Source organism: Apaloderma vittatum, unplaced genomic scaffold (genome assembly GCF_000703405.1).
Source record: "Apaloderma vittatum isolate BGI_N311 unplaced genomic scaffold, ASM70340v1 scaffold16374, whole genome shotgun sequence".
Lineage (NCBI taxonomy): Eukaryota > Metazoa > Chordata > Aves > Trogoniformes > Trogonidae > Apaloderma > Apaloderma vittatum.
The window spans coordinates 65,500-78,242 of NW_009711131.1; the positions used below are offsets into that span (position 1 = coordinate 65,500).

At 47.6% G+C, this 12,743-nt stretch overlaps 1 protein-coding gene across 1 annotated transcript in view; it reads left to right on the forward strand.

The window, feature by feature from the left end:
- LOC104272533 (anthrax toxin receptor 1) overlaps positions 1–12,743 on the forward strand; it is a gene marked incomplete at its 3' end in the record, with an annotated part of 70,480 nt that overhangs the window by 52,511 nt on the left and 5,226 nt on the right. Inside the window, exon 14 of the mRNA XM_009867553.1 lies at positions 8,734–8,775. Within this exon, the coding sequence (XP_009865855.1) occupies positions 8,734–8,775 (42 nt within the window). The remainder of the gene's footprint in view (positions 1–8,733; positions 8,776–12,743) is intronic.

A 12,743-nucleotide genomic window follows, 5' to 3' on the forward strand; every position in this document is an offset into this window, starting at 1 on the left:
ACGTTTCCAGAGAAGTTGGGCCAACTTCTTTGTTGGCACATCCGCAACGAAGCCAAGAGATGTGCCCTGTACAGATGTTGACATGGGATTTGGTGGAGAATTGAGGCGATGGAGAGGAAAGGCTGTAAGCAGTGCTGCCATTTTAAGGTTGTTATAGGAGAACGACGAAACCGATAGAAAAAGCTCGATCAAAGCAGCAGGGCGTGGAGTAAAGGGAATATGGTGCTTTGCGCTGGGAGGATGGTGTGGGACTGCTCCAGTGGAATGCTGTGAGGATAGTGCTCGTGTAAAAAAGTGTTCTTGAAGGGTAAGAAATACAGTCCAGATAAGCAAGGTGGGTGCAGCAGAGATAGGGAGACTTTTGTCCACAGGAAACTTTATAAGCTTAATACTTTCCAGATTCGAATTCTGTACTTAACAAATTTGTTGCAGATAAAAGCTTTCCTCACCTCCTCTCCTCCTTTACCTCCCACATTCCCTCTTCACAAGGTCTCCAAGTGGGGACTATCTCGCTGATATTTTCCAAATGTAAGTCAAACACATCCCTTCGCTTGCTGGAAAGATTTTAATTCAAGAGCCTGTCTCTGCAGGAGGGCAGTCCAGTGTGTTTGGCGGTAGATCAGCAGCTGAGATCCCTCACTGTGTGTTGCTTTACCCAAAGAGTCTCTAAAATGGAAGGTGCTCCGGAGAGGAGTACCCAGTCTCTTTGGCTTAGGGTAGGGAGCAAGAGAGCAGAGCAGTGCTTATTTACTAGTTTGGTAATGGCACGTTAAGGAATGTGGTGTTGTCAGAAGCTCCGAGTGAATTCAGGGCAGAGGAACTGGCTTGCACAACAGATGAGAGAGGCAGGCAAGCAACAACCTCTAATAATCAAACCGCAGACCCAGAGACACCGCTGTGGATTCAAGCCCAGGGACGTTTCGGAGATAATTGTGTATGTGTCCTGGGGAGAAACGAAAAACAAAGCAAACTTTTTCTGTCCGAGTATAAATTCATCTGAGTGACAAGCACATTTCTAAACCCTGAAATTCCTCTTGGCGTGCTTTTTAATTAAATAGGAATCATTATTATCCAGCAGTTCTTCAGGAAAGACACCGAGCCAGCTTCATCCCTGGAGTAAATGGACTGAAGTCAACAGACTTGCTCTGGAGATTTATCTGGAACCCAGTATCTCCCTGGCGTGCACCCATAAAGAAATGCTGCTTCCAAGTATATCCAAGTTTATTGGTCTCAGAAGTATTCTGGGATGAAGTCTGGAATGCATCGCTCAGTTTACAGTAGAGGCGATTGTTGCTTAGTGGATCAGAACAATAATTAGGTCTTTGCTGTGCCTGATACCAGCGCGGGCAAAATTTCCCTTGATCGCTGTGGGGGAATTTCACAGCAGTGTGGCAGCCAGGTGCTAACCTTTCAACAGGTTTCAAGGATGTTTACTCAACAACAGGAGAAAGCAAAGAAAATGTAATTCTGCCAAGCCCAGCACTGTACACATTGTATGGCAAGTACAAAGACATCTGTAGCAGGCTGAGCCCTCTTCTCCTGAGCAGAGCGTGTCTGCAGAGCAGCACGTGCCAGGTCCTGCCCTCACTGACCTCAGTGGACACTTTGCTGGTGTCTTCCCACTCCTCCTTTTTCCCGAAGGCAGCACAGGCTGCAGGAGTCTGAGCGATCTTAACTGCGTGGGCAGGAGGCTCTCTAGGTGCCCAAGGGTGAAATTGTTCTGGGTAGGAGGCCAACATGAGGCTTCGCTTTAAGATTGATTTCTGGAGAAGAGGAGGCTGAGAGGAGACCTTATTGCCCTCTACAACTACCTAAAAGGAGGCTGGAGTGAGCCTGGTGCTGGTCTCTTCTCTCTAATTCCTAATGACAGGACAAGGGGAAATGGCCTCAAGTTGCGTCAGGGTAAGTTTAGGTTGGATATTGGGAGGAAGTTCTTTCCTGAATGAGTGGTGAGGCACTGGAACAGGCTGCCCAGGGAGGTGGTGGAGTCACCAACCCTGGAGGTGTTTAAAAAAAAAGTAGATCTAGCACTTGGTGTAGTGGTTGGGTGTGCTGGGATGAAGGTTGGACTGGATGATCTTCAGAGGTCCCTTCCAACCCCAGACATTCTGTGATTCTGTGATTCTGTGATCTCAACCAAATAGTTTTTAATGTAGATGTAAGCCAAATAGATAATAAGCCTCCAAAACTGTCTTAAGAAGGGTTTTACAGATTGGCTTGGAAATAGAGCTGGTTGCAGTGTTTCACAGGTATAATGAAGGCCAAATTAATACAGAAGTTGGAAGGCTTGTCTGCGCTGGGAGAGTTCCCCTGTGCCATCCTGCAGCACCGCACCGAGCAGCTGTCTCCCGTAGACACCCAGAGCTGGTGCGCTGGCTTGTGTCGGGGCCAGGCTTCGCGCTGAACAGGGCGTGTGACAAATTAGCCCTGGCGGAGCTGAAGCAGTGGCTGCCCCATCAGCCTGCCCTCAGCGTTGGGCTGAACCTGAGCAGGGCATGAAATGCAGAGGATAGGAGTGGAAATATCTCCCTGGGGCAGCTGAGACTCAAAAGCATTTCCCTGCATGCTTGTACATCCCGTCTCCGTGCAGTTTTAGGAGGTAAACACGAGTCTTTGCCTCTCTTTGGATCCTTAGAGTGCAGCCTGAGCAGGGAGAGCATGAGAAGCTGCTCTGTGTTAATTCCCCACTTAGAGTATGTACATCTTGCTCATTTTTATACTGCATCTTTTTTTAAATGCAGGGGTGTGGCTGGCATATAAATGAGGTGTTAGCATTTAAGCCTCTAACACCAGTTTTAACTTTCAAGCTGTTTTCTGGAAGGAAGTGTGGAAGAACGCAGCAATTTGTTTGGCTCTTGGTCTGCACTGCAGCTGACCAGAAGTTTTGGAAACAAAAAGCTGGATAGAGAAAATACAGAAAATGTATATTAAAACCACATGAAAATCATGGCTAAGCTGGAAGGAGAGGAGGGGAGGAAATGCATAGATTCTACAGCAGCCCTGAAGAGTCATAAAATTACACGGTGTGTGTTGGCTTGATGGAGATTACTTGCAAGAGTCCACGTATCCTGATTCCCACCCGCTCCCATGTGCACGAGGCACAGCTTTTCTGCAATTCTGATGATTTGGGGAGAAGGGAGTGCAGGATCATGAATCATCTGAAACATTACTGAGACAAAGCAAGAGAGAGACACAAACGTGTGGGCAGAAATTGCTTGTGGACCCTGCGGTCCATGCCTTTGCTTTGGATGTGAGCTATCGAGGCGAGCGCTCACCTGGTACTCTCTGGTGGTTTCTCTGAATTTATTGGAGCCCAAGGTGGTGTGTGACACGCTCTGAACCCGTGCAGTGCTGCCACAAATCAGCGTCTTCATTTATAGCACGGCCAAGCCAAAGTGTTTGGAGGCAGCGCTGTTGAAGGAGTGTAACTAGCAGGACGTGACTTTGTCCTTGCTGTGCACAAAGGGCGGCAGGAGTGTAAAGACGGTCTTGTTCATCATCCGGAGCACCCACCGCACCTCGGCACTTCCCTCAGCCTCCTGTCAGTCAGAGCAGGGTGCTTTAGACAGGGCTGCAATGCTCTAGAACTGGCTGTCTTTAAACAGGCTCGCATGGATCCTGAAAATAACATCGCAGGGGCATTTTGCCTGGGCTAGCACCCCCAGCTCTACAGCAGCCCAGGTAGAGAAGGGGGGCAGCAGAGCAGCGTGCGTGCCTGGCTCTGAACCAGGGGGCTTCCACATGCTGCTGTGGCGTGTCATTTCCAAAACGTTAAAGCCAAATTCCTCAAAGAGTCCGTCAGTTCTGGGCTGTCCAAACTGAAAGCTTTCTTTCAGTTCCCTTTTTCTGGAAAGCGCTAAGCATTGCCCTCTGAAAGTTAGGAAGGTGCCCATTTGCCTTTAGATGATGTGCCTGGACTTCACATTCCCGAACCCTTGTACTTCTAGCGCGCTTCCTTAAGGCCAGATCCAAAGTCTAATTAAATTAGTCTTGACCAGGTCCAGCACCCTTCGTTCCAGACCAAACAGATACTTAATGCAAAGAGGACACTGTTGTTCTTTGTCCCAGACCTTCATGGGAAGTAATTATCTCATTAAAAATAACTTCTTCCTTTGGTTTTTCCCTGGCTGCCTCTCACCTCTTCCACAGAAATTTGGCTTAGCCCAGCTAAAGAGAAACAGATCTTTAAGCCATGCTCTGTCTTAACCAGAAAAATCCCTCGCATCATGGAGTGAGAGCAAAGGCTTCTGCACACAGCTGAAAGCAGCTGTCATGGCTTTCTTTAGTTCAGAAAAGGAATTTCATTTTATAGTCTTCCAAAGGGCAGGATTTTGACATCTGTAGTGAGTGTGGCTCGTGCACATCAGGTTGAAGTCCGAGGTGTGAAACAGCCTTGTCTTCTAGTTTTAATGAGTTAAACTGAGATTCCTGGATCTGCTGCCAGGCTGGCAGGAGGGGTTGACTTAAAAGGATGATGAGTTAGCTTTCCTGTTGGACTTCATGTACCTCGAACGAGTAAGTCTAGAAAGAAGAATTGCAGATGAAGAAATAGGGACAGGCTTCGGCTTTGTTAGAAACTTTGAAGTGTAGACCAAATCTCCAAGGACTTAGTGGGTACATAGAAGGCACAGCAGATATGAAGCAAAAAAAAAGGAAATGTTCATTTACCCGACTCATAACTAAACTATGGAACTCTGTCACAGGACTTAGAGGAGGTCAAAACTATAAATATGTAAGGAGGAAAAAAAAAAAAAGATGAGTCAGATGGTTCATAGTTAGTGCTATCTAAACCCCTGCTTATTAGGACAGCAAAGATACATAATCTGTAGTTTTCAGAAAAGTGGAGGTACATAAGGACAAAAAAAGCTGCCTAACTGCTTGCTCCCTTCCCAAGTTTTAGTCCTGATCCAAGATTCTTATGTTGTACTGTTTTCTTGTGTCACCTTCATTTTAAATGATGACCTCTTCCATCTTAAAGCAGATACACTTTACTGACAAGAAACATATTGCCCCTATTTATCATATGAAACTCCAGGGACAGTTACTGAGTATGTACTTGCTGGACACTGTAAACTGGTGGAGTTTTCTGGTCTCCCAAGATGGAAAACATCCTAGACACATTCCTGGAACATGCAAAATCTGGATTCAACATGTGCTCTCTTACGCCTGAATGGCTACACAAAACCAGTCCTCTCCAACGCTTTTAAACTTCTCGGAGGTGGCTGATAGCATTCCCCTGCTTTTACACAGGGGTATTCGTCAGAACCAGCTGCTCCTCCGTGCCTCGGTGACATCGGGGTGGGGGGGTCAGCTAGCAGAGACTGGTGTCAGTCACATGCATGATGCGATCCGTGATGAAAGCTGATGGAAAGGGAAAGAATTACTGTGCTGACAACTGCTCTCAAAGTTCCTTTCTCTGCCAAGAAAAGCCAGTGGCCACCTCTCCATCCTCTACTACTTGAGACCGAAAGACCACACTGTAGGTTTTTGTAGCACGGCGATGATGTGGAAACCCTCAGCTGTTCCGCACCCAGAGAACAAGTGTGGTTGCCGAATGATCCTGTGGTTCGTCTTCCAGATGCAGGGACAAGAGATACGATTGCAGCAGCAATCACAGAAATGGCTCAGGGTTATCAAAACAATTGCAGCACACATGGACAAACACTTGGGCCTTGCCAAGCTAAACTAGCCGAAGCGTTTGGCTTGGCCAAGCGTGCTCCCAGCGGATTGCGTCCAGCAGGTCCACGTGTGTCATCTGGCGAGGCAAAGGGGAGGCGAGAGCAAAACGTGGTGGCCAGCATGGGCTGCGTCCTCACTGGCTTCCCTGGGATGGCATTTTCTTTCTTGTACTCGAGCAGCTGTTCGTATTTGTGCAAAACGAGCAGGTGTAAGGTGCTGCCTTTCAGCGCTGGGACCTCGTTATTCCCACTTGGCGCTTGCTTTGCTCGGTGGTGTGAGATGGCACAAAGCTCCCATTTGCTCCTCTGCCTTCAGTAGCCCAGAGTAAGGGTCTCCTGCAGGCACAGCTGGAGCTGTAAAAGTCCAAAAGGGAGAAGAAAAGGATTTGTACAGTTTGTAGGCCAAAAGCCTTTCCGGATGTGGGCAGCGAGACAGAAAATAATTGTTTTGTAAGGCTTGAACTTTGAAAGTTTATACAGACTCAAAGGCAGAGAAGACTAAACTCTCCCCATTCCTGAACTGTCCAAACTAACCAACCTATGGTGCCAGCTTACGGGGTGCTCAGTTGCTCTTTGAAGTGCCTAGCACTTACAAATGGAAGGAATCTGGTTTTTTTCCCTCTTGGACCGTGATAGAAAAACTTGATCTGTTGACAGAAATCAGTTAGCTCGTGTGTACGCATATGAGAGGGAATGCAAATGTACGAAAAACACAGCCACCTCTTCATTTCCAAGTCTGTAATCTCAAGAGTTTCTGGAGATGCTGTCTGAGAAGTTGTGTTTGAATGCTTGGCTGGACCAAATATGCTGGACAGATTATCCTGATGTTTCATGCAAATGCAAATGAGAGCAACTCCACTGAAACCCACGATGTTCCATCAGAATAATGTGAGAGGAGGGATTGAGGCCACTGACCAGTAGGTGTATTTCGGATCGGGTATCTGAAGTTTCTCAGCGTCCAATGGGTTTGGATTAAGGGCTTTGGTTCAAAAGGTCTGTTGGCAAGTGCCACCCCTCATGCCAAGCAAAATGCATCTGAAAACGTGGTGAGAAAAGCCTTCTGTGTATTTTGGTGTGTTGCACACACCCTGTCTGTACTTATTGTGTCAAGAGACATGTAAGGCTATGCTGTTTCCATCTTAAACCAAGGAGCAGCACTGTGAGTAAGCCAGGCTGATACCCACGACATCCTTTCCACAGAGCAGAGCGCTCTGATGCAGACAACTTTCCATCCACTTTTCATCACTTGCTTTCCATCGGGGAAAAAGCTGGTGTCCCCTAGAGCTGCAAGCACAAGCTAGAAACCAAGGGGGTGACAGAGAAAGGTGGATGCTCTACGAGAGGCTCACCAGCTCTGCCTGAGCTCCTCTGGGGCATTGCCCCTCCTTTCTCTCTGATATGGCTTTACGGTCGAACCTACCATGTCCCTCAGCACTTCATGCTTCCACACGTGCTTTGTGCATATAAACAAAGATTCCATGTCGGTTCTTAAAGCACAAAGGTTCTTGAGCAAGACTTCTCCAAGAGCACGGCAGTGCCACCCAAACTAAAGCCCTGCTGCCCGGGAACACGTGGTGGCAGAGCTCTGCAGCCATTGTTGCTCTGGGCTGAGATACGAAGGGACTGATCCAGCCCCCATCTCCTCCCCAGCCAGAGGCACATGCTCTTCATTAATGGCCACATTGCATGACTTGAGCTTTGCAGAGGAAAATAAAAACAGTGAGCTCATCAGAGAAGGAAAAACACGAGTGAGAGGAATTGTTGTAAATATTTATGTCTTCAGGGCCTTTAATGTGATTGTCATTTTCCCTTTCTGCATTTAAACAGCCAGGCTGTTATTGTTTGGGGCTATGAAATTTTTTTTTGGAACGGGTCATTTTTAAATCTACACATCTGTACGCTGTGCCTAGGCAGCCTCCACACCTGACATGCGGTCCTGAGAGGAGCTGAGGACACTCGGGGCTCTCTCCACAGGCACTCAGCGCCCTGACAGCGTCTGCCTCGTGGCTCAGTGTGTAAGAAAAGAGCTGCCTCACCCAGATGGGCTTAAAACTGCTAGAGAAATCCAGCCCTGGAGCAGTTGCATTGACATGACTGGCTGAACGCAATCTTCCGACTGCGATGGCTGTCGTTGGGATGCATCTCTGTAAGGGAGAGATATTTGATGTGCCTGTATGTGACTGCTTTCCCTGTGGAAAGCTCTCTGTTGCTCTTGGAGTGGAGGGCTGTGGTAGTAGCCAACTGCCTGCCGAGCCCTAGATGCAAACTTTTTGCATGAAATAATAGCTTCACGCCCACATAAACTGAAATTGTTTCTATGGAGAATATCCTGGACCGGTCTTAAAACCTCACCCTGCTTGTTTTAATAGAAACCCTGGGAGAGCCTCAAATGTATATATATTTTTATATATTTTTTTAAAGCTTATGAGAGTGAACTGTATCAGCCTAATAATGCGAAAAACATTTTTCATAAGAGCGTGAGGTGGTACAGCCTTTTGGAATGAGGTATGAGTCTGGGAGATGGAGCCTGGGGGTTTGTTACTGCTTTGCAATGTCTCCGAAGTGTTTTACTTCACCTTGGTTTTGCTTTCCAGTCTTTGTCCAGAGTTTAAATTATTCGAGACAGGATTTGTACAAGTGTACAGTGGCCAGTGGAAGGAGATGCTGGTTTTAGCGTGGTTGTTCAGGTGAAACAGCAGTTGCTGTCTTGCTTAGAGCCAGCACTAGGGCTCCTACTGGAGTCAGGAGGCTGGAGATCCAAGGCTGCATGACTGAATTTGCTGTTACCTCACACAGGGCAGGGGTCTCCTAATGAGCAACGTGAGCATGGAGCTGTAATTAGAAAACGTCTCTATGGTGGGGCTTTGGGACTTCTCCTGTTTACACGGTGGCTCTGACACCAGCACAAGCAGCCGCCCTGCAGCCAGGCAGTGCTGTAACCAAGTTCAGAGCTGTTCACATCCCGTTGTTTCCTTGCTTGAGTTTAAGTGACATTTCAGTTGTGCTAAAGAACAAAATATAAATGTACTCTTCTGTTTCTCTTCAATCCTTCTAGATCATCAAAGAGCCTCCCCCACCTCCTGCAGAAGACAGCGAGGTGAGTAACACCGACAACCCCATTTTCCTCCGTGTTTAGGACAAGATTTTGTTCAGTCTCCTCACAAGAGGTTGTGATTCTGCTGCCTGGCAGATTATGGACCGTATAAACCTTTGTGCCCAGCTCTGTAGCCTTGAAGTCCATAGTGGTTTAGCTCAACTAGGTTTTTTTTGTCGGCCACTTGTGTCTCGTTCTGCTCACTTTTCTTTTTACAGAGTTAGGGACGTCTTGAAAAGAGAAGACTTTGGGGGACCTAAGAGCTGCCTTCCAATACCTGAAGGGAACCTACAGGAAGGCTGGGGAGGGACTTTTGACAAGAGTGTCCAGCGATAGGACAAGGGGAAATGGGTTTAAGTTGAAGGAGAATAGATTTAGATTGGATCTTATGAAGAAATTCTTCAGTCTGAGGGTGACAAGACTTTGGAATAAATTGCCCAGAGATGTTGTGGCTGCCCCCTCCCTGGAGGTGTTCAAGGCCAGGTTGGACGGAGCCTTGAGTAGCCTGATCTAGTTGAGAGGCGTCCCTGCCCGTGACAGGGAGGTTGGACCAGATGATCTCTGAGGTCCCTTCCAGCCTTGGCCATTCTAGGATTCTACGTGGTGTTTGTTTATGCGTGGCTGTAGATCTACGTGTACAGCACCTCCATGGAGCAGGCAGGAAAGGAAGACGGAGACAGACAATACTTCCACTTGGTTGGGACAGCACTACAGAGTTAGGCTGTGATTCACAAAAAAGGACAACCTTCAGCGTATGTTTAACTTTGAAGTTAGTTAAACATAGGCTTAACTGCCTTCCTGGCACGGCACGGGAATGATTTTGATGGCTTAGAACTGCTCTTGGCAGCTGAGCAGGAGCTCCCAATGCTGATCCCATGGACTACGGTCGCTGTGAGTAAAGTCTTTGCAGTGTGTCTGAAGACAATGGACCAGATTCTGAGCAGATGTAAAACCCTGGTAAAATTGTCTTGACATCAGAAGAGCTGCACCAGTCAGGGAGGTTCTAATGGAGAGAAAGAGTAAAGCAACGTTCAAACCTTCATCTGCATTCTGCCTGCGCTTTTCAGATGAGTCTAGCAACAAGTGATTTTGAGCTGTGTCACCGGTACCTAATTAGTAGACTCTGCCCAGAAACTTGCCTGTTTTTTCCTCTGCCTCTTTTCTATGTCCTTCTGTTTTCGGCACACAAGGAGTCTCTTTGCTTTCACTATTCTGCACATGGGATTTCACTGAAGGGTCGACTGCTGGGCTGCGTTCTAGGTGCGTTGGTGTCAATGGGAGTTTTTCCATTGACTTTGCTGGGGTTCCTCTTAACTATGCAAGTAAGAGAAGATTTAGATCGGTGCTCAGAGTGGTGTGCTGGTTAGTCCACCTTGCTTTTTGCATCTGGAGACAAATTCATTGCCTGTTTCAGCTTGCAAGTGGAAAAGCTTGCTTGGAGTGATCCTCTCTGTGCTCTTCGTAAGTGTCGAGGGTTTGGGCTGGGCCGGCCACTAACACGGACAGACGCTCTCTAACCCCCTGAGATTAGATTAGATTAATCTCAGGGTCATGGGTTTTTAGCTAAACCCAGGACATTAAGGTCTGGCCCAGCAAGTGGGCGATGTGCCGAGGCAGACAGACACCCTTGAAGCTCAGTCCTCTGCAACAAGACAGAGGTGGAATCCAACTTAGCTTCTGCCCGCAGTGAGCACAGAGACATCGTTCAGGGCAGCTGGAGCCAAGGCCAGTACTAGCACCTCTGTCCTGGTGGCACTCGACCCCTTTAAAACTGGCCTGTAAAGTCCAGATCTAAGCATTCCTGGTCCTAAGGGAGATTTGCATTTGGACCCAGTGCTCCCCGTGCCTCTGTATGTGAGCACCTGGCTTATTTTCCTAGGTGGACATTTCTGTTTGGGCTGTATGTAAATCCACTCGCTTTGTTGGCTTCTGTCCTCTGAATGAAAAGGAAATTAGGAACATAAAATTGCACACGCTATGTTCTGCATCGCACATGCCTCCAAGGCAAGGGATTCAATTGCTGAAATTAATTGAAATACATCATCCTGGAATGCTGGCTTACTGGCCAAGGACTGGAAGGGAAAATTGCATCTTGTGCGAAGAGGGAGGGCATGCTTCACGTATAAGGAAGCCTTTTATCAAACCAGTAAGTGCTGCAAAAGCAGACCAGTTGCTGTAAAACAAACTACTTGCAGTGGACCCGTCATGTTGGCCTCAGGTTAAGTTTAGTTAAGCTGGTGTAAAGATACTTCTGGACATGTTGTACTTTCGGTGCTGGTTCTGACAGAGAGTCTGTGGATGGAACGGTCCTCAATCCACGTGCTTGTATTTGCCACTGACTTTTCATTTTAAACTAATCTGGTCTCGTACTGTGGAGAACGTGGGGCAAATCCTCTTTGTGTAGCAGCAGAATGTTGTTCTCCTCCTCTCAGGCTTGTTCCCTGTGGGTGAGCAGTATCTGAGGGGTGGGGGTCAAGGGGAAGGGGACAATCCCTTCTCAGTGGTGCCCAGCAATAAAACAAGCAATAATGGGTGTAAGTCAGAACATGGGAAGTTCCACCTCAACGTGAGGAGAAACTTGTTGGCTGTGCGGGTGCCGGAGCCCTGGCCCAGGCTGCCCAGAGAGGGTGTGGAGTCTCCTTGGGACCTACTCCCTTCATCATCCTCGTAGCTCTCCGTTGGACTCAGAGAGAGATGGAGAGCTACGAGGATGATGAAGGGACTTGAATCAGAGAGGGTGTGGAGCCTCCTGCTCTGGAGACTTTCCAACCCGCCTGGACGCATTCCTGTGGGGCTGCCCTGGGTGACCCTGCTCTGGCAGGGGGTGGCACTGGGTGAGCTCTAGAGATCCCTTCCAACCCCAACACCCTGTGATTCTATGACAATAGATTTTATGCAGGCTTGTTTAGGCTTTGGTTCTACCCAGGGTAGGGCAACTGCATAGTGCCTGAAAAATTGCATTAAAAAGTGCATTGATAAGTGCTTCCTTGTTAATACAGGAGCTCTGTACAACCTGCTGGCTATTATTCTTACTGGTTTGGGACCCTGCGATGGGGGGCTTTGGTGGCAGTAATGTGCCAATATTGCAGGGACTAGTCTGGTGATGTAATTTCACTGGTGCTTTCTGCCAGAGCACGTCCTCGAAGCTCCATACCCAGTTACCCTGTAGCCATCTTACACCGTTAGCAGCCAAATGTTTTTTAAACAGAAAAATGTAGTTTATACTATTTCAGAAACTGTATAGCATCAGAGCAACACTTAAAAATTAGTAAGGCTTGAAGCTGTGACAGACAGAAGACAGAAGAGCTTTCCACTAGTGAAAAAATAGCAGAAAAAGTTCATTTAATGGCATTTACTCTTACAGAGCCTGGTCCACAATGGGATTTGCAGTAGTGTGATGCTTTCCCAAAAGGTTGGACACTCCAGACTTTCTGCTTTGCTCAAAACGAATAAAAGTTGATTTTCTTACGCTTTTTCTTACATGTCGCAGATAGATTTCTCCCTTGCAGAAGATGTAGCAACTGCTCATCCCGTGCGTAAAAGCACGCTAATCCCTTAAACAGCATTACAGTTACAGTAGGACTTTTTCTCTTCTCCCAAAAATCTTGGCAAAAAAGATTAAAAAGACAAGAGGAATTCTTGCATCAGCAGATTTGGGAGCTGAGGCGCATATGTCTTCGCGGTGCAAGGAGAACGCATTATTCTGTAACAGTGACGGGGAAGCAGCATTGCTGTCAAACCAGCCAAAGGTTTTGCTGAACTCCACTTTAAAGGCCTTTGGAGACGTGTTGGAGACACGCTCCCTGTCAGGGAAGGAAATCATTATTGGCTCGGAACTTCCAATTAATTCCTTCAGAAATGGCAAATGTCGGCCGTGCTCCTCAGGCAGCGCAGGCTACCGGCTGAGCTTACACCCGCTTGAAGGACGTGTGGGTTTGCTGACGGCCGGGAGAGGCTGAGGTAGTGCCAAT